General features: G+C 42.6%; 1 protein-coding gene across 1 annotated transcript in view; it reads left to right on the top strand.

Moving 5' to 3' along the window:
• Nucleotides 1-11,083: 11,083 nt before the first annotated feature.
• Dbx2 (developing brain homeobox 2) overlaps nt 11,084-25,811 on the top strand; it is a 30,936-nt gene continuing 16,208 nt past the window's right edge. Inside the window, 2 exon segments of the mRNA XM_051159428.1 lie at nt 11,084-11,285; nt 11,288-11,650. Of these exon segments, the coding sequence (XP_051015385.1) occupies nt 11,135-11,285; nt 11,288-11,650 (514 nt within the window). The 5' untranslated portion in view covers nt 11,084-11,134.

Raw genomic sequence — 25,811 nt, 5'->3', positions numbered from 1 at the left:
ACCAGAGAGAAGTACGGACCACTTCATATTTGACATTCAGGGAGTCATAATCTATTAAGAAAGTAGGTCATACAGAAGCAGGTGAATAGAAGATTGGGCTGGGCAGTTTTTGACACATATGGAGAGGAATTCCAATGGCACGAGACCTTCTTGAGGATGCAAAGGCAAATTAGTAAAGCCACAGGAAGGGGCAGAATGACTTTGGGAGAAGGCAAACAGGAAGCTGTGGGAACTGGTGTACTTTCTAGGTGGGAGATTTTAAACTGGGTGGATAGAGGACTTCAGGGAATTAGATTTGAGACCCAGCTTGGAGAAGCAGGGTCAGCATCCCCTTCCCACTTCCTTGAGCAAATCTCTCCTGTGCTATAAACACTTCCCTATTTCAATCATTGCAAGAAAACCAAAGGATTGGTACTGTCATCACACGTACAATAATCCAGCCCACACTCCATTCCTTAGTGACCCTCACCTTAGATCCTCACATTACCTGGACTTATCACTACCATCAGCAAGGACACACACACACACACACACACACGTGTGCATACACACATCATCACCACCAGCAATTAAATAAAAAGAAGGCATGAATTTGAGAGAGAGAGAGAGAGAGAGAGAGAGAGAGAGAGAGAGAGAGAGAGAGAGAATGGAAGAGGCTGGAGAGAATAAATAAAAGGAAGAGGAGAAACGATGTAATTACATTTAAATTTCAATTAAAATTATTAAAAAGTAAAACCATAATAATTTAAATTAAAAAAAGAACAGAACAGGATCTCTTATGTGAGCCTGCCTATTGGTGTCATCCTTGCTCAGGTCTTGCTTAGGCACCCATGTTGGTGAGACTTCATGGGTGTGGCACGTCTGTGGTATTCCTAGGAGATGAAATGTTCTCTGGATCTTAGCATCTTTCCACCTCCTCATCCTGCAATGATTCCCTGAGTCCTAGGTGCTAAAGTTTTGTTATAGCTTGATCAGTCAGGGCTGGTCACCAGATTTGTAACTTGTCCTCTGCGTTGGGTTTGATTCTCACTTGTGCTTTTCTTTAATGGTCTCCAATACACAGGCACTTGGGATTTCACTTACTCTTTCTCTGCTTGCTACACATTTAAAAAAATATTTGCCTTTATGTTCCGTGGGAACCCCTAGGCCACTCTGGACAGGAAAGCAGGCAGGCTAAACCGCAAAGCTTCACCTCTTGTTCTGCTCCCCCAAATCTGACTTCTGCAGCCTCACCCACATCCCTGTAGCAGGCCACCTGCTACAACCCTTCTGTTTCCATCTCCAGCCTATCACACACACCTTCTCCTCCAACCTTCCCTCCCACTCACCCTCTTATCCCAGCTGCTAACTCCAGCAGGCATTTCCCTGGGAACCCACCAGGCAGGCAGGCCAGAGGAGCAAGTGGGGCAGCAAGCAAAGCAGGTAGGAGACCTGGAGATCTTCACCATCCACACTTTCCTCCATATCCAATCCCCTAGTCTTATTATCTGCTGTCTATCAGACTACCTGCTGTGGCCACTCTTCATTCTCTGTCCCTATTCCCGGCCAACTAAATAGATCCTGGTGGAACACCCTGATCTCCTCCCTGCAGTGGACCTCCTCAGCCCCCACCTCCTAGCTCATCCCCATTCTTAAGTGTCAGCTCCCAATACCTAGGTATGTGTTTTATCTGGAAACCCCAGTGGCCACAATTTCCTTCCAGGCAACACGCATATGGCACACTCACCTAAGAGATGGCAACAGAAACAAGGGACAAAAACTCTACCCAACCTAGAATTGCAATTTCCCCAAACCCAGATGCCTAGATGATAGCATAAAGACACAATCAACATCACCCAGGACAATATGTCTCCACCAGAGCCCAGCAACGCTATCATAGTAGAACCTAAGAATTGCAACATGGCTGAAGCACCCAAACTGAGCAGAATCTGGGGATGGAAAATATTGGAACTCAAACAGGAACCTCAAAGGGAAGCCTCATCAACAGATTATAAGTCATGCAAGAGAATCTCAGGCATTAAAGAGACAATAGGAGAAATGGGTACAGTGGTCAAGGAAAATATTAAATCTAAAAAAACAATTCTGACACAAAACACCCAGGAAATCTGGGACACTGTTAAAGACCAAATCTAAGGATATTAGGAATAGAGAAGGGGGAAGAAATCCAGGTCAAAGGCACAAAAAAACTTAAAAATAAATCATAGAAAAAATTCTCTAACCTAAAGAAGGAGATGCCTCTAGAAGTATAAGAAACATAGAAAACACTAAAGAGACTGAAACAGAAAAGAAATCCCCCTCAGAGTGTAATAACCAAAATGCTAAACATAGAGAACATAGAAAAATATTAATAGCTGTAAGGGAACAAGACTAAATAACATGTAAAGGCAGACCTATTAGAGTCACAACTGGCTTCTCAATGGAGACTCTAACATCCAAAAGGGGATGGACAGAAGTGCTATAGACTCTGAGAAACCACAGATGCCAGCCCAGACCACTATACCGAGAAAAAGTAAGATATTCTGTAATAAAATCAAATTGAAATTATATCTACCTGCATTTCCAGCCCTATGAAAGGTGCTAGAAGAAAACTCCATCCTAAAGAAGTTATCCATATCCAAGAAAATACAAAGAATAAATACTTGCAGACCAGTAAATTAAAAACACACACACACACACACACACACACACACACACACACACACACACCATACCACATCACCACCACCACCACTATGGTGCTATAGAATTAATACAGAAAAAATTGTCATCCTACAAAAAGCAATCTGATTATTTAATTCAATCTCCATCAAAATTCCAATGCATCTTTTCACAGGTCTTAAGTGGGCAATCTTCAACTTCATATGGAATCATGAAGCCCAGGATAGCTAAAACAATTCTGCACAGCAAACTGTAGGACCTATCACAATCCCTGATCTCAAGCTATATTACAGAGCTGTAGTAATAAAAAACAAAAACAGATACTTTGATCAGTGGGATCAAATTGAAGATCCAGACATAAGTCCACAGAGCTGTGGAGATCTGATTTATGTTTTATAAAGAGGCTACACAGATGAAAAGAAAGCATCTTCAACAAAGGAGCTGGTTTAACTGGATGTCTACATGTAGAAGAATGGAAATAGATGGCCTACTTATCACCCTGCACAAAACTCAACTTCAAATGGATCAAAGACCTCAAGATACAACAAGATGTTCTGATCTTGGTATAAGAGAAAGTGAAAATTAGCCTCATACTCATTGGTGGGACGAAGAACTTCCTGAGCAGAACACTGTTATGTTAGTACAGGCATTAACATCAACAATCAATAAACAGGGCATCACAAAACTGGAAAGCTCTGTATGGCTAAGGACTCCATCTCTTGGACAAAGCCAAAAGTGGAAAAACTTTTTTTTTTTAAAAACCAATTCACATCCAGTAGAAGGCTAATATTCAAAATATATAAATAACTAAAACAAAACAAAACAACAAAACAAAACAAAAAACAAAAAAACCCCAAAAAACTAGATATCAAGTAAGGCAATCTAAATGAAATTGCCACATAATTGGGGAGACTGAGCCCAATAGTCTGTCTCTTGTCACCAAATGAAGCTTCCAATATCGGGATTGGATTATACCTAATCGAGTTGTTTGTCAAAAGGCCCCACAGGAATCTCCAAACAACCCAGGCTGTGGCCAAGACTGTGGATTGCTCTCCACAAAAATGACAAGGCCCTTGCTGAAGACAACACCTACACAACCCATTTAACATGGTAAAGTCAAGTTGGTGCCTACATAGGCATTCAACCCTATGTGTGTGGTTAGTGTAACGTGCAGAGGAAGGCCCTCTGCACATTACCAGTAAGAGATGTAAATACCAACCCAAGGCTCTGCAGCAAAAAGTATGAGTTGTTACAGACAAGAGCAGCTGAGAGTTACCAGGTTATAGAGGAAACTATTGATCCCAAAAGTGTTTAGTTTGCTCATAATCTCACTTTAAGAAAGCAACAACAAGTCTCATTCATATTAGAGAAAAAGCCATTTTTTTAGACTAAAAGGGGAAAATGTAGTGGAAAGTTTTGGTATCATTAAAAACTCAGTTATGTTATGTAAACACGGTTTTGGTTTAGTCCCAGGTGTGGGGATATGGGGCTGATTCATATTGTTCACAGCAGCAAACCGTTTTCTTTGTGCAGGCTCTGAGAGGGCCTCTTTGCCATCTGTAGATAGTCTAATTATGAAGACTCTGGAAAGGGAATAAATATCAGGTACCTAAGAGAGAAAGAATGCTGCTGCTGCTGCTCCCTCTGCTGTTCCTGGTTGGTGTTGATGCAGTTTGAAGAGAAGTTGGAGACTTCCTAAAATGAAGACTGGATTTGCTCCAAGGGACCTGACAACTTTAACCAGCAGGAAGTAGCTAAGGTCAATTACATCCCTTCTCTTCACTAACCTTCTTTCTCTCCTATCTGGTATTGGAAGGATGGAGAAGGAGAAAGAGGTATTAAGATAATCCAAATAAAATAGATTAAAAAAAAAAAATAAGTACTCTGATAAACGGCCCTTTTACAGGAGGCTGCAGAGACCATTTTATATCTCAGAGGTTTATATTACAATTAATAACAGCAAAATTACAGTTATAAAGTAGCTAGGAAATAATTTTATGGTTGAGGTCACAACATGAGGAACTGTATTAAAGTGTTGTTGCGTTAGGAATGTTGAGAGCTGCTGCTTTACAGCAGGAGGAAACTAAATAGATATGGAGAGCCTCCACCTAAGAACTGGGATGCATAGGATTAGCTTTTGCATATTTTATTGTTTTTGCAGTAAATATAAGACAACATTCATCTCAAGGGACTATTTTGTAGAGGTGATGAAGTTCATAATTCAACCAGTATCCCAGCTTTCTTCTAAAGTAGCATTTCAGGCCAGAATAGAACATTTGGTAAGATTTCCATCTGCACGAGAGGCACCTGTGACTGAGGACAGGCTAGCAAAAAGCCTTCTGCTCAGTGGCTTCCAGAGTCGCTGCCTCAAAAAACCTCCCAGGCACCTCCCACATGCCACTTTGGTCCAAGAGGCAGGAGTGGAGAACTGGTTAGAACCGATCAATGAGCAAGCGATGCCAAGATAACTGAATGGCCGGGAACAAAGCTGGGAAGACTCCCAGTTACAGAGAAGAATCAGCAAAGAGGGCTTGAAGGGCACGGCAAAGCGACGCACAGAAAGGCAAGCAGGGCCAGCCAGAAGGGGCATGTGCAGGAAAAGGAGGACAATCGGTGTAGGAGTCCTGCCAGGTCCAATCGGGAAACACTTACAAACGCCTTTCAGGGATGGGACAGCTTGCTAGGATGTATTCCAGACGCAAGACTATTTGGGGAGGGGCAGGGTGGGGGAACCAGAGGACATTTAGTGTAGATTATATAATTTAATGAGTGACAATACATTATTACATCTGAAACCAAACAGCAAAATTTTTACAACATCACATATTTAATCAATGCTCAAGCATCCCCAATTCTTTCTTTTTACCATTAATTTGTTCCAGTGAGGATCCGAGCCTACCTGTTTCATGTTCTCAAAGACCTCAGATGTCTCTTTCATCTGTGCTCGTTCTCTTTCCCCCTTTCTCAGCATTTATCAAGAAATCAGTTATTTGCTGCCTATAATGTCCCACATTCTAGCTTTTGGGCACGGTCTCCCTGAGGAACGAATATGCTTTTCTACTCTATGCATTACTTGAAGAGGTGTTCTCAGATCCAAATACTATTTAAAGCTCTCAGCAAGACTGCATGAGAGGCTGGGATCTGGCTGGTTTAGGATAAGCTCAGCTGGATCCGTTCTGTGCCATGCAGTGTCTATATTTAAGTGTCACCCCATGTCTGGGTCCAAGGATGAAAGAAGAGACTCTCCAGTGCTTTATCAAGCCCCAGCTTACTATCTACTTAGCCAAAAATAAGTCACACAACTTCACTTAAAGTTAGAGTGGTAGGCCCTAGAGACAGAAAGGCCAGTAACTGGGCCTTCGTCAGCAAACACATAACATGGCATTGTTTTGGGAAATAAAGTCGACAAACATTCAAATGTCAAGTGCCTGATTCATCTATCTTCTTTGTAATGACACGACACTAATTCTGTCATTACTTCTGCATTGTTATCTTATATACAGAGTCTTCTGTGAAGGGGTAATTACCCATTATCAATTGCTTGACTATGCTGAAGTACAGAATAATGTTCTAGTGTGTGTGTTAATGAATTAGTACCTTAGCACTCAACACTGCAAAGGAAGTGGTAAGTTTTGTTATTTATTATTATTATTATCATCATCATTATCATCATCCAGATATCATGAACTCACAGCTTTGTTTTTAACTCTTTGATGTGTTTCAGATCACTATAGTCAATGTTTGTTTTAATACACAGGTCATTCGACCTTACCGGTAGGAGATCCTTCATTTTGGCCCCTGTCCCATTTCAATGTGGTCCCAGACAGGTCTCCTTTTCTCTTCTATGACTTCCAAGCTTACTGAGTCATCGAAGTGGACTCAGACACTTGTGTATCTCATACAATATGTATTTATGTGTTATGTGACTCCTGAAGCCACAAGCTGAGGTTTTAAACCACAGATATCATGTACAGATGACATTATAGTCTTGCATATGTGGTGGACGGTGCACACAGTTGCTGTTTGTTTTAGGGTACTGACCTCTATTTCATTGTTATAGGAATAAATAGCACCATATCTTTGAACACTATGTTTTTTCTTCACTAATAATTTATATCTAGTCACCCCAGGCTGCCTCCCTAGGTCCAAGTGTCGACATGTCATTAAAGCTTTTGCTAACATTATCTGAACTGCAAATGGAGAAAAGTACCTTGTCAACAGTTTTCTGAGACTGAAACGTTGGAGTTTTCATCAACTGTGCTTTTTCTACCATAAGAAAGCTGGCTGAGAGTCTGTGGTGACTCAGTTCCTAGGGAGATAGTTCATGTAATGCTTTGACCTCAGATGTCTCTAACTGCCTGAAACCTTGGTCTGTCACTTACTCCCTTGACTGTACACTGGATAGCCTTGTTGATTTTAATTTCTTTGTCTCTGAAATCTTAGCTCTTTAAAAAATTATGCTTTGAAAAATCTCATAGATGTAGACAACACATCTTAATACCTCCCTTTCCCAACATGTATCCTTGAGAGCTCCAAGACTTCTTCTTCTTTTTTTTCCCCTTAAAGAAAAGTGACTTTCCCTCCCACAGTGGGCATCAACAGCTATACCTCTTCTACCAGGGCCAGGATTTACCTTTCAGCTCCATGCTAGAATTTTTAGTCGACTTGGTCTCGTGCAGAGAACCACAGTGCTGTGAGTTCCACTTCACAGCTCTCTGCCCACCCAGTGACTCTTACGGTCTTTCTACCCCCTTCTTGCATGATGTCCTCTGAGCCTTGGGGTGGGGCCGGAGACTGTCGGTCCACACAGTCCAGCTATGGTTAAACACTCACAGTTGCTAAGTCTCAACATTCAGAATAGTTACGTGCCTCAGCGTTAACATCTGCCCAGCAAAAAGAAGCTTCTCTGCCAAGGTTGGGAACAGTGCAGATCTCGGGTATTTAAAAAGCAGCCAGACAATGTGTCCCTGTAGAAAAGCAATAGAAGGTTCTTATACCTTGTCCTGATTTGTCCCTAGCTGCAGATTTTGACAATCTTAGCTCTTGGTGATCATAACCACTTATTTAATAATCATTCTTATGATGGTGTTCCGGATACACAAGGCATGTGTCCTACAGAGATCACTGGGGCACACTCCCACAGGGGCAGTGGTGGGGGGGAATCACTGCCTCCCCAAGGTGTGTTCATTCTCCCCAGTCTACACTGTAAGATTCATATCTTCAGGGACACACAGTGTTATCTAGGTCCCTTTCAGAACACAGCTTGCTAGAAGAACTAACTCACTATGGATAGCTTATCACTTCTTCTTCAATGTGCTGGTCCTTTTGGAGATAATAATTGCTTGCTGGGGGAAAAAAAAAAAACTACTGCAAACTCACATTCTTAAGCTTTAGCGAGGCTTCTCTCAGTTCTCCTTACTCACACTAACTCTACTCTCTTGCCTCTGTCCTCAACAAATAACCTCATTTTGTATCTCCTCCTCAGTTCCTTCCTCCTCAGTTTAAATTGTCCCACTTGAAGTATGGATGCTGCTTTTCCTAAGCCTTTAAGGACAAGGGTCTTGCTTCACCAAATACCCCAACTCTTCTCTACTTTAGCTCCCTTCAGAATAACTTCTTTCCCCTCATCCTAGATTCTTGTCTCCTCTTTCTGTTCTTTTCACCACAGAAGACTTCACAGATACCACATTTTATATCACTTGTGCAATGTAAACTTGATCTCCATCCTGCAGGTCCCCATGCCACCAAGAGAGTTATCTCTGAGTCATCAAACAAACAAACAAACAAAAGCAGAAGCAACCTTACCAATCCCTTTGACCTCCATAATCAAACTTTCTTGGCTGTGACACTGATGAGTATCAGGCCAGACAATCTGTCCTGTGGGAGCTGGCCTGAAAGTTGTACGACCCTTAGCAGAAGAATCCCTCACCTCTTTTTACAAAATGCCAGGAGACATCCCTGTCACATGTTCTACCAGTCCCCTAAATCTTAAAAAAATACCAAATGTCCTCTGGGGATGGCCAACTGGTCATGCTTCATATCTCTGTCACCATCTAGTCATAGATTTTTGCAACATTTGTCTCTTCTATTTATTCTTCTTGTTGTTGATTTCTATTAAATTCTCTTCCATTTTGTATCTAGATTTCTCCAACTGTGGTGAGCACATTGGCCGACTCAACTGTCAGTTTTGACTCAGACTGTCCTTGTTTAGTTCACTAAAGAAAAAGGAAAGCCTACTTTTCATCCTCACTTGCACAAAGAAGTAGTCAGGTGACAATCGGCGTGTCACCTAGGCTTGTGAAGAGGGAGACAATGAAACTAAATGCTTAAGGGCAAGGCTGTGGAATCCTCACCTGGAATTTCGCTCAGCCTCAGGCTAATTATATCTCTCTATCACCCCTGCAACAACAGGATAAAGGACAGTACCAACCCAATGGTACCCTGTAGATGTTTTAAATGAGCTAGCATGGGTAAAGTATTTGCCACCATGCCTGGCTGCAAACACTGGGAAGCGATGGAAGATGTTATGTAGAAATGACAGTGACCATCTAATCTCTCTTCCACCACTCATCTCAATAATCACAACTCCATATGTTCCCTTCAAATACAACTGTAGCCATTTTGGAGACTCAGTTCTGGGAAGACTTCCAGAAGGTTCCATCTCTCATAGTCCCTCAAGTGTTCCTGTGACATTGCTTTTCTTGAGCCACCAGGCTGAGAGTTCTTCCAGGGCAAGGACTAAATCATCTCTACATATTCCTAGAACCACTTCCACACTTAAAACACACTGAATGCTCAATAAAGGTCTGTTGGCTAGATCAATAAGTGAACCTATATTAATGATATATATCAGCCTTGCAAATAGTTTTGTTCACATTTCCATTGTGATAAAACTGTCTATAGTATTATAAAACAATGGCAACTTTATGAATTTGGCTATTGAGGGTGATCTTTGACAAGGGACCTTTATAGCTGAGGTCCCTTGGTGGCACATGGTGGCACATGCCTTTAATCCCAGCACTTGGGAGGCAGAGGCAGGTGGATCAATTTAAGTTCAAGGCCAGCCTGCTCTACAAAGTGAGTCCAGGGCAGCCATGGCTACACAGTAAAACCCTGCCTCCAACAAAACAAAACAAGAACCAGATCTTTATAAAGTATTGTATATATTTGGTGTCAGTAAAGTATAAAGTAGCCAACTCACCAAAAGACCAATTGAAACAACAGCAACAACCTAGTGCTTGTTGGGTATGTGTGTGTATCTGCATGCCTTGGCATTGATGTGGAAGTCAGTGGAAACCGTGTGGGTTTCAGAGTTCAAACTTAGGCCATCAGGCTGGATGGAAACTGCCTTTACCCACTGAACCATCTTGATGACCCCCCCCCCAAAAGATGAAATCTTAAAAGGAAAATTAGCTTCCTAACCTGGCAACTCAAGATAGGCTTTTCAGTAAATTGAAGCCAAGACCAAATTATTTTTAGGGCAAGGAGTAAAACCATACATGTGACTCCAAACTTTGCAGAAACTCTAATAAAGTCTTATCCTAAATAAATCCATCTAAATTAGGGACTGGGAGTGTTAATTGGAGTCACAGTTTTAACACTCCATTGATAGTTTCCAAAATGAGAGGCTTTTGAAGCCTTGTAGTCAAAAAGCCTCCCCTCCCACCTCCACAAACTGTTAAACAAAAATACTTAGGCAGAAAAGAGCAGTGAAAGTTTAAATAATGTAATATTTTTGTCTCTATCTCTTTCTTTAGAGAAGCACCCCACTGACTGGTTAGGAAATAAGATCTTCTAAAAGAATATTTTAGTTTTAGTCAAATGTCCCTTTGTGGGTTTGTGAATTTTTGTGTGGGTTCCCCCCCCCCCCGCCCGTCCCCGGCCCCCGATGCTGGAAGAGGGCATCCAATCCCCAGGAGCGGGAGTTACTGGGGTTTGTGAGCTGGGTGCTGGGAACCGAACTCAGGTCCTCTGTTAAGAGCAGTAAACATTGTTAACCCTGTTAACCGCTGAGCCATCTCTTCAGCCCGAGCTTTGCTTCTTTATATCGAAACTGATTATATCATCTCTTCGATCCTGAAGGTGTAGCCACCTCTCTCCAGAATCCTTAAAACGGATCTTATTAAAAGATAACCCGAATCGAAACACTGGAAACGAATTTTGCAAAAGATCCAAGAAATACACATTTTCTTACTTCTTAAAACAGAGGCACCCATATAACCTGTTTCCCCCGAAGAACAACTGCACTTCAGCGACCCAGTTCGTGTCGTGTCTCCTGGAAGTTCATGATAACCAATACCAGTCAGCCCAGGGCTCCAGCACCAGGGTCATGGCTTGGCAGGCAGAGTGGCAGCGCCCCTTTCCCGTCCCCTCCACGCCCACCTCCTCAGGAAGAGTCCCCTCCCCTTGCTGGAGCCGGACTCTCATTGCCTTCATTGTTGGTCGCATCTGTCACTTTGTGGACAGGATGACATGAATGGATGGGCCGGACACACCTTCCGTCCCAGTAGTGAAAACCCTGCCGGGATCTGCAGACTGCTCCCGGACGCAGCCAGAGGCGCCGCTGAGGGCTAGGGACGCACCCAGCTGCCCAGATCATCCTGCCTGCGCCCTGTCCCTGCGCACTCGCTCCTCCCCGGGCAGCGGGCACGCACCATGCTGCCCAGCGCTGTGGCGGCCCAGGCCGGAGCCTACTGGGATGTGGTGGCGTCCTCCGCACTCCTCGGCCTCCCCGCGCCAGGCTTTGGCAGCCTGGGCAAGAGTTTCCTGATCGAGAACTTGCTGCGCGCAGGAGCCGGGCCCACGCACGCGCCCCCGCCTCCGCGTCCGGCGCCGGGTCCCGAGTGTCCGCAGCTGCGGTCGCTGCCTGCCAGCCCAGTGCCGCTCAAGCTGTGCCCGGCAGGGCCCTACGGTGGTGCACGGTGGGCCTTCCAGATGCCCCCTGGCCGGGCTCCGGGGGAGCGAGACAGTGCCTTCCAGCCCTCAGCCCAAGGTGAGCTTTGGTTAAGGGGAACCTCGGCTCAGGAGAACGTCAATCCTGGGGGAAACTCAGCCCAGGGGAGCCTCGACCCTGGGAAACCTCAGTCTTGGGGAGCCTCAGTCCAAGGAGCCTCAGCCCGAGGAGAGCCTTGTTGCCCCAGCACTAAGTAAAGTTGTCACCTGTGAGCCGCACAGAGAGCCGGGCGGTCCACTGCAGCGGGCTAAACTGCAATGCGAATGCCATTTGTCGACATGAGATCCCTTTTCTCTCCACCCGGTCCCACCCTCGTTCTTCCTGGCTTCCTTCTTCAACAGGTGCCTGGGCTACCTAGGCGGTTGGATCTCAGCGGGGGTTGGGGCGTTGACATTTCTAGCTGACAGGCTCCTGTCCCCAGTGCTAGCACCTCATTTCTGGAAAGTCGTTGGCAGGAAGGTATTGCAGGCTTAGCTGCCTGGAGACCTTGCTGCTGCCATGGTCGGGTCTGGTGGTCTGAAAGAGTTGTGTGAACTCCTGGCTTCCCTTACTTTCACAGTTAGGTGTAAAGAAATCAAGGCCCACACTTGCATCCTGCTGAGCTAGCTGATAAACAGCCGCTTTGGCAACTAAAGTAGGAAGGAAGTTCACCTATAAACAGAAATTTACCGAAAAAAGTGCACTTTGCGTTTATTTGTATTTTTACCGAAGAAAATCTAACTGCTAGCAGGGTTGGGAGCAAAGCTTTGGGCAGCTAAAATAAAGGTAAAGCTGAAACCAGCCATCAACAAAGTCGCCAAGCGATTGAGAAACTGAGATCCAATTGGATTATTATTATTTTTTAACTGCGTCCTTAGATGATCTTAACTCATTCTTTTAATCCCCGTAGGTTTGCCCAGAATGACTAACACGCCATTCAGCAGTTTCCATTGTCCCAGCAAACTGCCAGATCAAATTTATTGCTAATGGCTTTATAGAATTTAGCGTGTTTAGAACCTGTCCTGGTCTTTCACTTGAAATGACTACTAACAGAATGGAACAAATGAAATTATTAACACCGGTCTCATTCACAGAGTATAAAGCTTAAATACTGGGCAAGCCTTTTGCACCCTGGGAGAGGAGTAGGCTCGAGTTGAGGCAAGGTCTATGCGCCTTGGAAATGTTTATATGCCTAGAAAATGTGAACGCTGTTCTTTTTGAAATATTATGAAATTAGAAATGTGTGAGATAGGCCCATGTGACCATGAATAAAGACACAACATCACACAAATAGTATTTTCGAGATTATCTGGTGATTTCTGTGATTTGGTGGTTTGGAACAGGGTTCGAAGAAGTCATTTTTTAAAAGAAGTCTTAAGCTGCTGGCGATTGACTTTCAGGCATGCAAAATTACTTAGTTGTAACCTTTGTTGACTTTTCAACGGTTAAACAAAGTGCAAATTGACATGGACAGCTCAGGAGCCCACAAAATAATTTCATATACATGCTCAGTTCACTCTAAGTATTTCAGTTAATGGAGAAAACGCTTCCAACATTATTTATTTTACAAGAACATATTCTGGTATGACGTACTCAAGTGTCCAAATGTAAAAATAAAATAATGTTTAGGTAATTAAGAGGGCATGTTTTGTCAAATGTTTTCTTTGACCCTCATGAAGGAGTCCATTTCCCCCCTAGGTTAATTTTCATTTGAACAAACAAATCTTTGTTTCAAATGTTTTGTGTGTGTGTGTGTGTGTGTGTGTGTGTGTGTGTGTGTGTGTAAAGCACCCACCTTTTGAAGCTAGGAAAAATATCTAGAGAGAGGGGGAAGCCTCTCTGCAAATCCATGGCTACAAATATGCTGCTTAAATTCAGATTTACACTCATGTGTGTTTATAATCTAGAAGATAGTGCTTGCTGGCTTCTGAACACGGCCTCCACTTTAAATTTCCATGGCATGTTTTAGTAAATGCAGGAAGCCTTTCTTCCAGCAGTTGTGAGGCTGTAAAGTGACAGTAGCTTTCTGGGTCATCTAGAGATCAGGTGAGGCCATGGGGACTGACATTCTGTAGGCTTCTTAGAAGAGCTATTCCCTCTTCCAAAGCTAGCAGTAGGTCTCTTTTCGAAATAACCAGTGAGGAATCATTTTCGTTTTGTTGTTGTTTGTTTGGTTTGGTTTTGATCAGTGATGGAGATTGAATTGGTGCCTTCTGCGTGGTAGGCAAGCATCCTACAATTGACTCTAATCTGAAACCTTTAAGAATTAGTTCTGAGTCTTTGCCTTATACATTGGCTTGGGAAAGAATCATAAAATGTTATTTAAATAACTTTAGCAAATTGACTAGACTTATTTTTTGTCGACCTTAGTTTGTTGACCAGTCTAAATGAACTACTGAGAAATTACCACAGTCATTTTATGTAGATCACACTGTCCAAAATCGACAACCTGTTCCCCTGTTTGCTTCCACTTTACTATTTTGGTTATGTACTATTAATCATACTGTATATCGCATTCACTCAACAAAGCTTGAAGTCTATCACGTGTCCAGCTCTGTTTGGGCAGTTGGCACAGTCACTGAAGAGGCAGTGACTGTTTCTGCCCTGCGGAGTTACAGTCCGTGCTCTCAGTTTTCAGCCATTTTCACAATGACTAGCTTCTTTAATCCTCATAGTAGCGTAGAAGGTAGCTGTTGGCATGGCAATCGTTTTCTATAATAAAATTATTTCACTTGCTAATTTTGTTCATGTCCTAAGTGCTCTTTTAAATGTGTACAGACTCTCAAATGAGAAAAAAATGCCCCCAATTTTCAGTCAGCTACCTTGGCTTAGTCTTGCATAGTCTGTGAGAAGCCAATGAGGGATTAAAGGGACCTCATAGAGTCGGACCAAGAGAGCAAACCAGGAAAGAAGTATTAGCCGAGAAAGGGCTCCCACCCCAGGTCAGGGGTGAAAGTAAAGCTTCATTGCTTAGCCCCCAAGAATCTGCAAATTTGAATACTTGGTATGTGTGTGTGTGTGTGGGGGGGGTGGAGGCTCTAAGCAATACAGTTACCTCAAGCAGTTGAAGTTTAAAACTCTCAATACCAAAGGGCATTTCTGAAGGCTTAAAGGAGACACATTTACTGATAGCACACAGTGACTAGAGTTACTTCTACTTTTTATCTGACAGAAAGATGTCTCCATCCTAGTATAGTTTATTAGTGGGGATCAGGAGGCTTTGTAAGTAAAATTCTAAATATTAAAGATATTTAGAATATCATCGCCTCAAAGCTTTTATATATATATGTTTTATTTGGCTTACTCTTCCAAAGGGACAAGAGTCCATCTTGGTGGGGAGGCATGACAACACGCAGGCATGGTGGCAGGTGAGGGAGGCTGAGAGATCCCATTTCAACCGCAAACACCAAGCGGAGGTAACAAACTGAAAGTAGAGCAAGCTTATGAGTTCTCAAAGCCACTCATACCCTCCCGAGTGATACACTTCCTCCAGCAAAGATGTGCCCGCTAAGCCTTCCCAAACAGCCCCACCAATTGGGGACCAAGTTTTCAAATATCTGAGCCTGTAGGGGACATCGCTCACTCACACTGCCACACTTCTCTGATACAGCATTATACATTGTCTGCTCCTTTAAAATGATGCAACAGTGCATCTTTCTGCTTCTTGACTGGTCCCTCGTGCTCACATTGGCATACTCACTCAGCTATTCTATCCATTTTACAGATGAGACAAATAGGCTCATAAGACTGTTCAGACTGTTAATTCCAATGGCAAAATGTCAAAAACAATTTAGAGAATCTAACCATGTTCTTAGTTTTGCCTCTTGTGTTCATATTCTTAATATTCTCACCATTTGAAAAACACTGTGTATATCAGAATATTTATGCCTATTTATATTTTAAAAAGGGCCTTGAAATTTACAAAAGAAAAAATATAAATTTATCTTAGCTAAGAGAATGTTTTGTGAATTTTCCTATTGGTGGTTGTGCCATCAATTCTCTTCAAATTAAGTGCTACAAATAACTGCATTTTAATGACATCTGCTTAAAAATATTTAGAAAGCGCACTCGGGCAGCAGAGGCAGGCGGATCGCTGTGAGTTCAAGGCCAGCCTGGTCTGCAAAGTGAGTCCAGGACAGCCAAGGCTATACAGAGAAACCCTGTCTCAGAAAACCAAAAAAAAAAAAAAAAAAAAAAAAAAAAAAAAGAAAGTATTTGATACAAAAGTACTTTACTATTTATTAAATCCATTTAATAGTACAAGGGATGGGCTAACAATTTAGATGGAATATGAATAAATTAATAAGAAGAGGAAGAAAATCCATTTAATAGGATTGTGCATTGAAAGGATCGGAAAGCAAATTTTTATCCTGAGTAAGGGAGCTAAACATTCTTTAAGTTGTCTTAACATAGATGTTGTATTGTATAGCCCAGAAAAGCGAGATTGGCGCTTGTTTTTTTCCTGTCACTCATCTGGGGTTGCATTTTACTGTCAACATTCAACATGTTGTCTGACTGTGTCCTCTATCTCTGTCTGGAGAACTGTTGGCCTATTAGTTCTTAACTTTGTCTTCCCTGCTTGCACTTAGGCCTTGCATTCTGAGTGGCATTTTATTCTCCCTTCATTGAGATACAACTGACACGGTGACTCTATAAAGCTGTTTTAAGCGCTTGGTGAAGCGTGGTTCAGAAGTCTTTAAAGTCTGACTCTGACCACAGCTCATCATGTTTATTGACGTCGAGCAGAACCAGGGCAGTGAGAGCATAGGATTCAGAACGGGACGGCGATGGCCTCATTAGAACAGCTCTTTGCTCTGGCGTCGCCTCTGCCCTTTCCTGGGAATAACATCCATATTCTTAGTATATCCACAAATTTTGTAACCTCCTTAGCACATCCTCGCAGTTAACATATACACGATGTACATAACTTATGAAAAACTCTGAGCAAATTTTTGTTGCATAGTCCTCAAGTTAATCAACACCTTCAGATTCAAGGAGTAGCTGTTATCATGAATAGCATTAGCAGGCTCTTTATTAGTGTGGCTGGAGAAAGACATACTCCTTATAAAATAGCAACTGACCCGGAAACAGATCTTGTGTGTTTGAGTTGCCTCCAACCTCAGCACCTACTCACCTCCCATCAATGGACCAGAGCTTCTTTACTCCGACAAGGCAATCTTAATGGAAACTTGTATGGGAGCCATTGGTATTTTGTAACACAGCAGAGATAAATGCGGTAGACAAGTTTTAGTTCTTCCTTCCAGGTACTTCCTACTTCAGTGACTTCAGGGGTTAAGAGGTACAGTGGTTTAAATGCCCAGAACTGTGTGCATATTACATAAAATACAAGAAGAGTGAAGAAAGTTCATGGCTGCACCAGGTAAGGATGTCCCCTATGTGCTGGGCAACTTGAGGAGATAGATGGTGAAGGGAGGTCTATCTTTCCCCGGATGCTAGGATTTACTTGGGCCCTGTGTGTTCCTGGGCTGTGGTATGTCATTGCCTCTTCTTTATGTGTTTGTGTTGGATGCCCTTATCTTTTTGCCCAGTGTGCTGCCTCCAAGTAGAAACCATGGCGACTTGTCGGTAAAGGCCCACTGTTGGTGCATAACTTCTGTCTGTACACAAGGAAAATATTTCTTAAACTATTTAAACAAACATGCGCCTCTTTTCAAGTGTGTAGTATTTTATTGGTTCTGCCATCCATCTTTTAACTAACAAACTTGCCTTGTTGACATTGCCTACGATTTTAGAATATCCATCTTATTCCTTTTGATTTCTAACACAGCCCATGCTGGCTTGGAACTCTTTCTGTGTTACCGAGAACTTTTCTATTTTATGCAAATTTCTATCTTTGAGCACATGCTCCTCCTGCCTCAGCCTCACAGGTGCTGAGGTTGCAGGTGTACACCGCCATGCTTAGGCTAGCCAACTCTTCTTCATCTTCTCCTCCTCCTTCTCTTTTTAAGTTTTGATTGCCCACACCTCAAGTTTTCTCTGACTTGTACTCCCCCTGGCCCCTGCCTATGTATACACATAACAAAGTAGACAATGTTTAAGTTACTATAATCAAGGTTTTACTCAAACTTGGCACCTGGCATCTGTCAGGACTAAAAAGGCAGACTCCAAATGGAAACAATATGATTTTTATCTAAGAATGCTTGTTAGAACCCTCATTTAGAATGTTGTTGGATCATTCTTCTGTCTTAAATACCCTGAGTAAGAAATTGGATTTTTGCCTTAACATATAACATGCTTACTGGGCCTGTGTATATTTTATTCCAAAGAACTTTATTTTACTTACAGTAATGTTTCCACTTTTAATGGAATCTCCACCTTTCATTCTTTTTAGCCTCCAGCCAGTACTTAACTTGGCAATGCTGAGCGATTCATCACTTTATATAAAGTTACCACAACTCATTTCCTTTTTAATAGCATTATTCCTTTTTGTCAACTGGCTATTAGTTGTGAATATATTAGGGCCATATTTTTGTGAGTTGTGTGACCAGTAAACTTAAGGCACCAAAATTCTTTCTGAAGTCAGAGATCAAAAAGCTGCTACGAGTTTTCGGACCTTTGTTTCAGAACTACAGCATCTAGGAAAAAGAAAGGAGAAAAAGAAGAAAGAAAAGAAGCCAATGAGTATGATCCTTTCATGTTTATTGCTGAATATTTAACAGCTGTCTTGTTTATAAATAATCCTGAGAGGGTGGGACTTTCTGTTTTCTGTTATATGTGCGGGTGTCCTTGGCATACTTAATCTTGTTAATTCTGAGCAACCATTGGAAGTAGAATTGATGATATGTTTTTGCAAATCCTATCGAAGTCTCCAAATTTCTTGTTCTTTAAAACTTGACACCTTGGATGCTTTCTAAATTAAAATATGCAGTGGAGTAAGTTCCTTTTTCATCAAGCTCATGCAGCTTTGCCAGAGAATAAAGCCTTGACTGCCGGCAGGTTTCTAGAGGACTACCTCAAACTGGATTGAGTCACATCCACCTACTCTGATGTTACACTGAGTCTGAAATCTGGAAGGCCTTCCGTGTTTCCTATCGGTGCATTGCATTACAGATGAAAGCCCAGTGGTTGTGGTCCATACGTCCTGACTCACAAAGCCCAAAATGGTTACTTTCTGGTCCATCAAAGTTTCCCAACCCTTCATTCAAAGCATAAATGGCCAAGTTGGGGGTATTTATAAAGGATGATATCAGTGTCTGAGCCTTAAGCAACTGCCTGTGATTTTAAGGTCAGATTCAAGTGCTTCGTGTCACAGGTTGTGTGGTTCAGAGTAGTTCAAGATGCCTCATTTCAAAATGAGAACAGAGGTTAGCATCACTGTTGGCTTACAAGCATGTGCCTCAAAAACTCCTTGGTAAGAGACAGGAAAAGAGATGAATGGAGTTTCCTCTATTTTATTAGCCCCATCAGGGGATGGCTCAGCAGTTAAGAGCACTGTCTGTTCTTCCAGAGGACCCGGGTTCAAGTCCCAGCACCCACATGGCAGTTTGCAACTGTCTGTAGCTCCAAGAGCTGACACCCTTACACAGACACACATGCAGGCTACACACAAAAATTAATTAATTATTTAATTACACAAAATTAATTAATTAATTTCTAAAAAAGAATCCACACTGGCATCTTGTAGATTAAACACACACACACACACACACACACACACACACACACACACACACACACTTTCTGTGGGTTGACTGAGCTTAGCTGAGTGTTCCTCACTTAGGACGTCCTGAGGCTGTGGCTGGGTGCTCAGGCTCCAAGAGCTGCATGGCCAAGGAAGGTACCGCCCACATGGCTGGTGGTCGATATTGGCTGGTGCCTAGGTGCTCAGCTGGAGCTCTTCATCCAGATTTGGATTCTTTAATGTCTTGACCTTTTTATTGCATGATGTCTGGGCTCTAAATGGGGGAGTTCAGAAAACAAGTGCACGTGGTTTTGGACCTCTGGACACGCTGGAGCCTCTAACCAAACATGACGGCGTGTCTTGGAGGTCGTAAAATGTGGCCCTGCCAAGATCTTGATTGAGAAAGTGGCTGAGAGCATTTTCTTACGTTCCAGAGAAGATCAAACAGCCTCCACTTCTCTGTAGCGGGGAGGCCATCAGATCACTGTAGCCATTTAAAATCTGCCGAAGGGGAAGAGTACGAGCCCTGTTGGACCGAGCTTCTGGACTAGAACTATGTAGGAACTGATCACAGTGTTAAATAGCTTGAGCTCAGTGAGACGCCACAGACGTGATGCTCTTGGGAGCACAGATGCTGTTGTTTCATAGTGTTCTTCTCTGTAGCGCCTACTTTATAGTGTAAAGAGCAAGACGCTTCCTCAAATTCAGTTAATTTTCTTGGAGCTGTGTGATGTGACATGGCAAGACAGCAGAATCGGTGGCCATGGACTCCCAGGACGGTCACAGGAGCTAGTGTGCTACAGCTTGAAGGAAAGCCAGGCAATTGACTTGCCGATTGATCTTGGATCAAGATGTTGGTGCAGGGATTTAAATGTATGCTTATTAGTACCTGTTGCCACAGTGTGGTGTCACTGGACTGGGTATTTGGTACCCTTGCCACGCTGAGCCACCACTGCCCAGTGAGATTTTTCAAATGTAGCTCTAGTCCCATCACCAAGCTAGTCGGGGGAAAACACAAATTATCCTATTGACTGGAGGTAGAATGAAAATACTTGCTTTGGGATTAAGGCCTCTGTCTCAGCAGCTACTCTGAACTGTTCTCAGCTATGCTTTGTGCTGTTCGTTCCTTCAGCCTTGTCCCAGCAGCTGGACTGGTGTCCCTCACCTGCTTGAACCCCCCTCCCCCCTCCCCGTTCCTTTGTACACGTGACCTTTCCTATGCTGTCGCTCTCTTCTTTTGTCCTTCGGAGTGCTTTCCAATGGATTTTCAAACTTCTGAAGACGTTTTTCTTGCTTAAAGGCACCCTTAGCCAAGCCCTCTTAACTGTAGTTTCCTTTTTCTCTTTCTCTCATTTGTACATTCCAGAGCACAGAGATGGGAGATGTGTAGGAAGCACTGGGTCTAGCTGCTTGATTAAATATTTCAGTAGAAGTCTGGGCTGTACTGCTTCCTTCCTCATGTTGTCTCAGTACCCGCCCCCCCCCCACTTTTACACAGTTGGGGGAGAGGCTAACATCTAGTGAGTGCTACTGTCTACTAGGCATTGTTGTGTATTCTTTTCAGTGATGTCATCCTGGCTAGACATTATATCACCTATGGAGTTTTTGAACCAGGGCTATATATAAGGGACCTCTTATAGACCAGGTCTCATTTAGCCTTGTTGCTATGGAGCCCAGGCATCAGTGTTTTTGTACTGTAGTATCCCAGATGATTCTGATGTGTGTTCAGAGCTGAGAATCTTTGGTGGGGGAAACTGTATGAAATTCTTAACTTTTATCTTCTTGGGGGGATGCATCAGGTTTAGTAGAGCAAAAGTGATTTGGGGTACTGGGAATTTTAGACCTCTTTCCTTTTATTTTTTTTAAACTAGGAGATTCAGATCTCTACCCAAACCCCCAAAACAAAAAGCAAATTCCTCAAGGAATGGGAAGTTTCCCTTTTGTCTTTGTAGACCTAGCAGACAGTGCCGAACTTGGCACTTGATAGAACGTAGCTCATATTTGGCATGGGTTTAAAGGCCAGGGTCAAACAAGTAGCATTTCATTAGGATTATCTTCTCATGAGCTGTCCTCACACATGAAGACCTGTCATTTTCTGCCTGTCAAATACTTGAATCAAAACCTAAGATGCTCACTTCTGTTGTTTCCTGAGGACCGGAAAGGTAAAGGGACAGACCTCTTGGTTTCCTGGCAAAGTTTGCAACTGGATCACACAAATGGATTGCTTCAAACTGATTGTGTGACAACACACAGAGCCTGATTGCTCCAGAGAGAGAGTTTCTTCCCTTTAAAGTCTTTCGGCCCACAGTAGGCTAGACAGTCTCTTTAACTGTGTACTATTTTCAAGTCGAAGTTTACATTCTAAGTTTATATTCTAAGTGCCCAAGAACCTGGCACTTGAAGGATATCATTTTTTAAAAAAAGTTAGAGATTATTTAATTCTCCATTATGCTTTTCCTACAAGTGTTTGGTTGGTTTTACATTTTGGCTTAGGAGGTGAGATCCGCCCCAGCCCCAGCCCCAACCCCTTTCCTCTCAAATGTCCACACACATTGTTGTGCACCCATGGGAGCTGTTCCAAGCTCTCACTGGTGAGCTTCTGCATCTGTTCTCTGAGACATCATCTCAAGCCAGTCAGTACCACACCTTGTAGGAACTGCTTCCACCCTGTTTAGATTCATGTTGCTATTTCCCATCAGTAAAGAAGAAGGAAATAACAAAAAAAGCAATAAAAAATGTAATGTTCTAGACTCTACAAGTTTGAAAGTTCATTTTCTGCAGCAGGCTGATAGCTGTCTTGGACTGAGGGAGACTTGCTGACAAAGCCATGTACATAATATTCATTAATTAAAATGCAATGTACTGCTTCATCATTAAGTCAGCTGTAAGTACTTAGTTCTAAGTAGTCGACGATGCTGTGAGTTTGTTTCTTCAAGTGAGTAGAATACCTGGTTAAAGAGTGTGGACGGCTCCTGAGTTCTGTGTGTGAATGTTTCACTTGGGTTATTGGGATGCAGATAGATTCCAGTTTAGCTCCAAAAGTTCATTTTCTTTATGAGTTCCCCATAGAAACAGGAAGTGAAGGGTGTTGGTGTACTATGGAATTAGACACATCCTACTGGCAGCCACACTAAGTGAGGCTGGTACAACCTGACGTAAGGCCATTTGCTTTTCTCTCGTGGGAATCCTGGAAATAATTTCACTTTCTAGAGTCCACCTCTCATTCAGTAACTGGTCGCGTCCCTACCCTCTTAGCTAATAGTCAGCCATTATGTGGAAACCATGGTGGCATATCTTGTTTATTTTTTGACATTTTTTGAAAGAACTCAGATATGTTCCAGGTGCCCGTCGCTTTGAAATGCAACATCAGTGAGAGGAAAGAGAGTGTGCTGGAATCATGGCCAGCCTGGGGCCAGCAGACGACGAGTATTCTACAAACACCGTCCATACAGCTACTGGCCATGATAAATGGTCAAATAACAGCACACAGACTTCAGTGAGGGAATCTGAAATGTGTATCCAGGATTAAATCGCCCCTTTCCCGCCCTTGTCAGGGCATCTTCAGTGCACTTGCTAAGGGCTTAAAGGTCATCAGACGTCTGTCAGCCTAACCCCCGCTCTCATCGGTCTCCAGCTTTGCCCTTTTACTCGTGGCTTAAAAAAAAAAAAAAAAGTATGTTGTTTCAAATATCAAAAGTGTAACACATGCTTTGTGCTATTTCAAATGTTGGTTTCCTGTGACCGTTCGGCACGTTCACCACCACAGACTCAGATGTGTTGGTACTTGACTTCTGTCAGATGTGAAAAAGGGAGCACTTAATTGTAATTTCACAGCAATTTCCACATAAACTAGCCTAAATAAGGTGTATTTATGTATAGCGATCAGGAGCTGACTAATCTCCTGTTAAGTGTGTGTGTGTCAAAGAGATGATCCGGGATGGGTGAAAACATTCTGCACAACAGAACTGCCAGCCTAGTCATGTCACAATGTGGAAGCCAGTTTCTATTGCCCCAGTTAGAATTATTACTGTAGATTTTGATTACTCTTCTGTAATTACAGATTTTTTTGGTGTCATTTTGTTTACAAATTTCAAATGGAGCAACGCATGGCTTTATAACAGAATGTTCAATTAAACCTTTTCTGGCTTAACATTAGGTCAGATGCTTTCGACCCACATTTGTCACACATGAATTTCAGTTGTGCCTTGTCTCACATAAACTAGTTTTTTTGTTGTTACTATAATTTATTCATATTACATCTGGATTGTAATCCCCTCAGTCTTGTCTCCCTGTTCCTACCCTCCCCACCTCTCTGATCTATTCCACTCCCCTAGACCTCTGACAGGTGGGGGGTCCTCGTCCCACACCGACTGACCACAGCCCATCAGGTCTCATCTGGACAGTCTGCAGCCCACTCCTCTGTGTTCCCACAGGGCCTCTCCGCCAAGGAGGAGTGATCAAATCCTGGGGACCAGAGATCTTGTCAGAGGCAGCCCCCCTCTGCCCACCTCCTTCCCTGTGTGAAGAATGAGCTGTCCATTGGCTACACCTGAACAGTGGGTCCAAGTCTTCTGCTTGCACTGTCCTTGGTTGGTGTATCAGTCTGTGCAGGACACCCTGGGGCCAGATCCATCAGCCTTGATAGTTTTTAAAATCCATTATTTTTCTATTGTTAGGGCCATAGCCTAAGACTGGGAAACATTTTGTTCAAATAGGAAGCCGGGCATGGTGGCGCACGTCTTTAATCCCAGCACTCAGGAGGCAGAGGCAGGCAGATTGCTGTGAGTTCGAGGCCAGCCTGGTCTACAAAGCGAGTTCAAGACAGCTAAGAATACACAGAGAAACCCTGTCTCAAAAATAAATAAATAAGAAAACGTACCCTTTACTTACATGCCTTCCCTTGCTTTGTGCTATAACTGGTGTATAACCATCTATGTTCTATACTTGAACATACCCCAAATGAATGTCCACAATATCAATGTTTCCAGATAATGTGGAAATGTTTAACTTCATACTTGTAATTGCAGCAGTGTTGAATCTTTTCTCCCTACCTATAAAAACAAAGAGGAGCCTAAAACCCCAATAACCATGACTAATTATGTAAAGAACACTCATTTTGAAGATTCGACAAGCTAACAGAAATGCTAAAAATAAATAAATAAATAAAATAAACTCAAAGATGCAACTTCATATATCCGCATTGGCAATGGAAATGTAATCCACCTAAACAGTCACTTCTCCTCTTTAACTTTTTTTTTGTTTTGAAATTTTCATACATGGGCACTGTATTTACATAATTTCCAACCCATATTCCCTGTCTTCAGCTACTCCCACATACTCCTTCTACCCTTCAACCTCACAGCCTCTTCTTTATGCACGTAGACTGAGTCCCCTTGGTGTAGCTTATATGTACGTGTGTGTGTTCAAGGCTGTCCACTTGGGACTAGACAGTATACCAGGCAGCTTGCCCCTCAAGAAGACTTACTTCCCCTCTCTTAGCTGCTGCCACTTGCCTGTATCTCTTCGCCTGGGGGTGGGGCCTTGTGGGATTATCCCATCTGTGTTGGGATGTCAACTGGTGTCCTTATGCAGGTCTTGTTTAGGTGACCACATTGTTAAGATCTCATGGAGTATCCTCATAATATAAGATGTAAAATTCAAGTAAAATGATCGTGCCTGTGATGGATGTATGGTCAGCATTAGAATAGTTCATAATAGTAATGTAGCTATTTCTTTCATTAATTTTGGAAAACTAAAATAGTTTATCATTTCATTTTGAGGCCTTTTGGATTTTTACAAATACCATGAATATTTTTCTTGGGTAATCTACTTGTTTTATCATACCTTTAAAAAGAAATCGTGTAAAATAACTCCATGCTTTTTGACTTAAGAGTGCAAGTCTGAAAATAACATATTCCTTAAAAAAAATGTGTAGGCATATCAAAATAAGATTACCTGGTGCGGCTAAGAGAAGGAGCGATGCTGCCACATGAAGATAGGAGAAGACAATAAAAATATTTATGTTCAGGTTAAGGCTTAGATTTCAAGGGCATTGGTCTCAACAGATTTGTGAGTGTTCTGGGGAGCAGAGCAAGGTTGATGTCTTATCCCTTAGAAGGGCAAGGAAGCTTTCTGTTCTCCATTTCAAAGACCATTTGTTCAATTATTAAAAACGTGATTACAAAATGTCGGGCACCGTTGCTATGTAGGTCATGGTGGAAACTGGTGCCCACTTTCAGGAATCATGGTCCATATTTATACTGTATTAAATGCGTGTTATTAAGGGACATGGTGGGTCAAAGGCATTTATCCAGGCTTGGCACGTACTTCTCAACAGCTACTACTGTCTATGGATAGTCTTCATAGCTGTTTTTCTATGGAGTGAGGAATGGAGCTCAAAATTTCTCTTAAATACTATGCTTAAATAAAATTATTATTATTGTCTCTGATGGTGTAGCCAAAATATCAGAACAACATATGATAATTAAAAAAAAAAACCCTCATGATTACTTTGACATCTATTTAGGTCTCCTTCCCACACATTCAGGGTCCCACGAACATGGTGTGTTTGAATAAGCT

Source organism: Acomys russatus, chromosome 17 (assembly GCF_903995435.1).
Source record: "Acomys russatus chromosome 17, mAcoRus1.1, whole genome shotgun sequence".
NCBI lineage: Eukaryota > Metazoa > Chordata > Mammalia > Rodentia > Muridae > Acomys > Acomys russatus.
The sequence above is the reverse complement of the archived record's forward strand: the minus strand, read 5'-3'. Positions and strand labels throughout refer to the sequence as shown.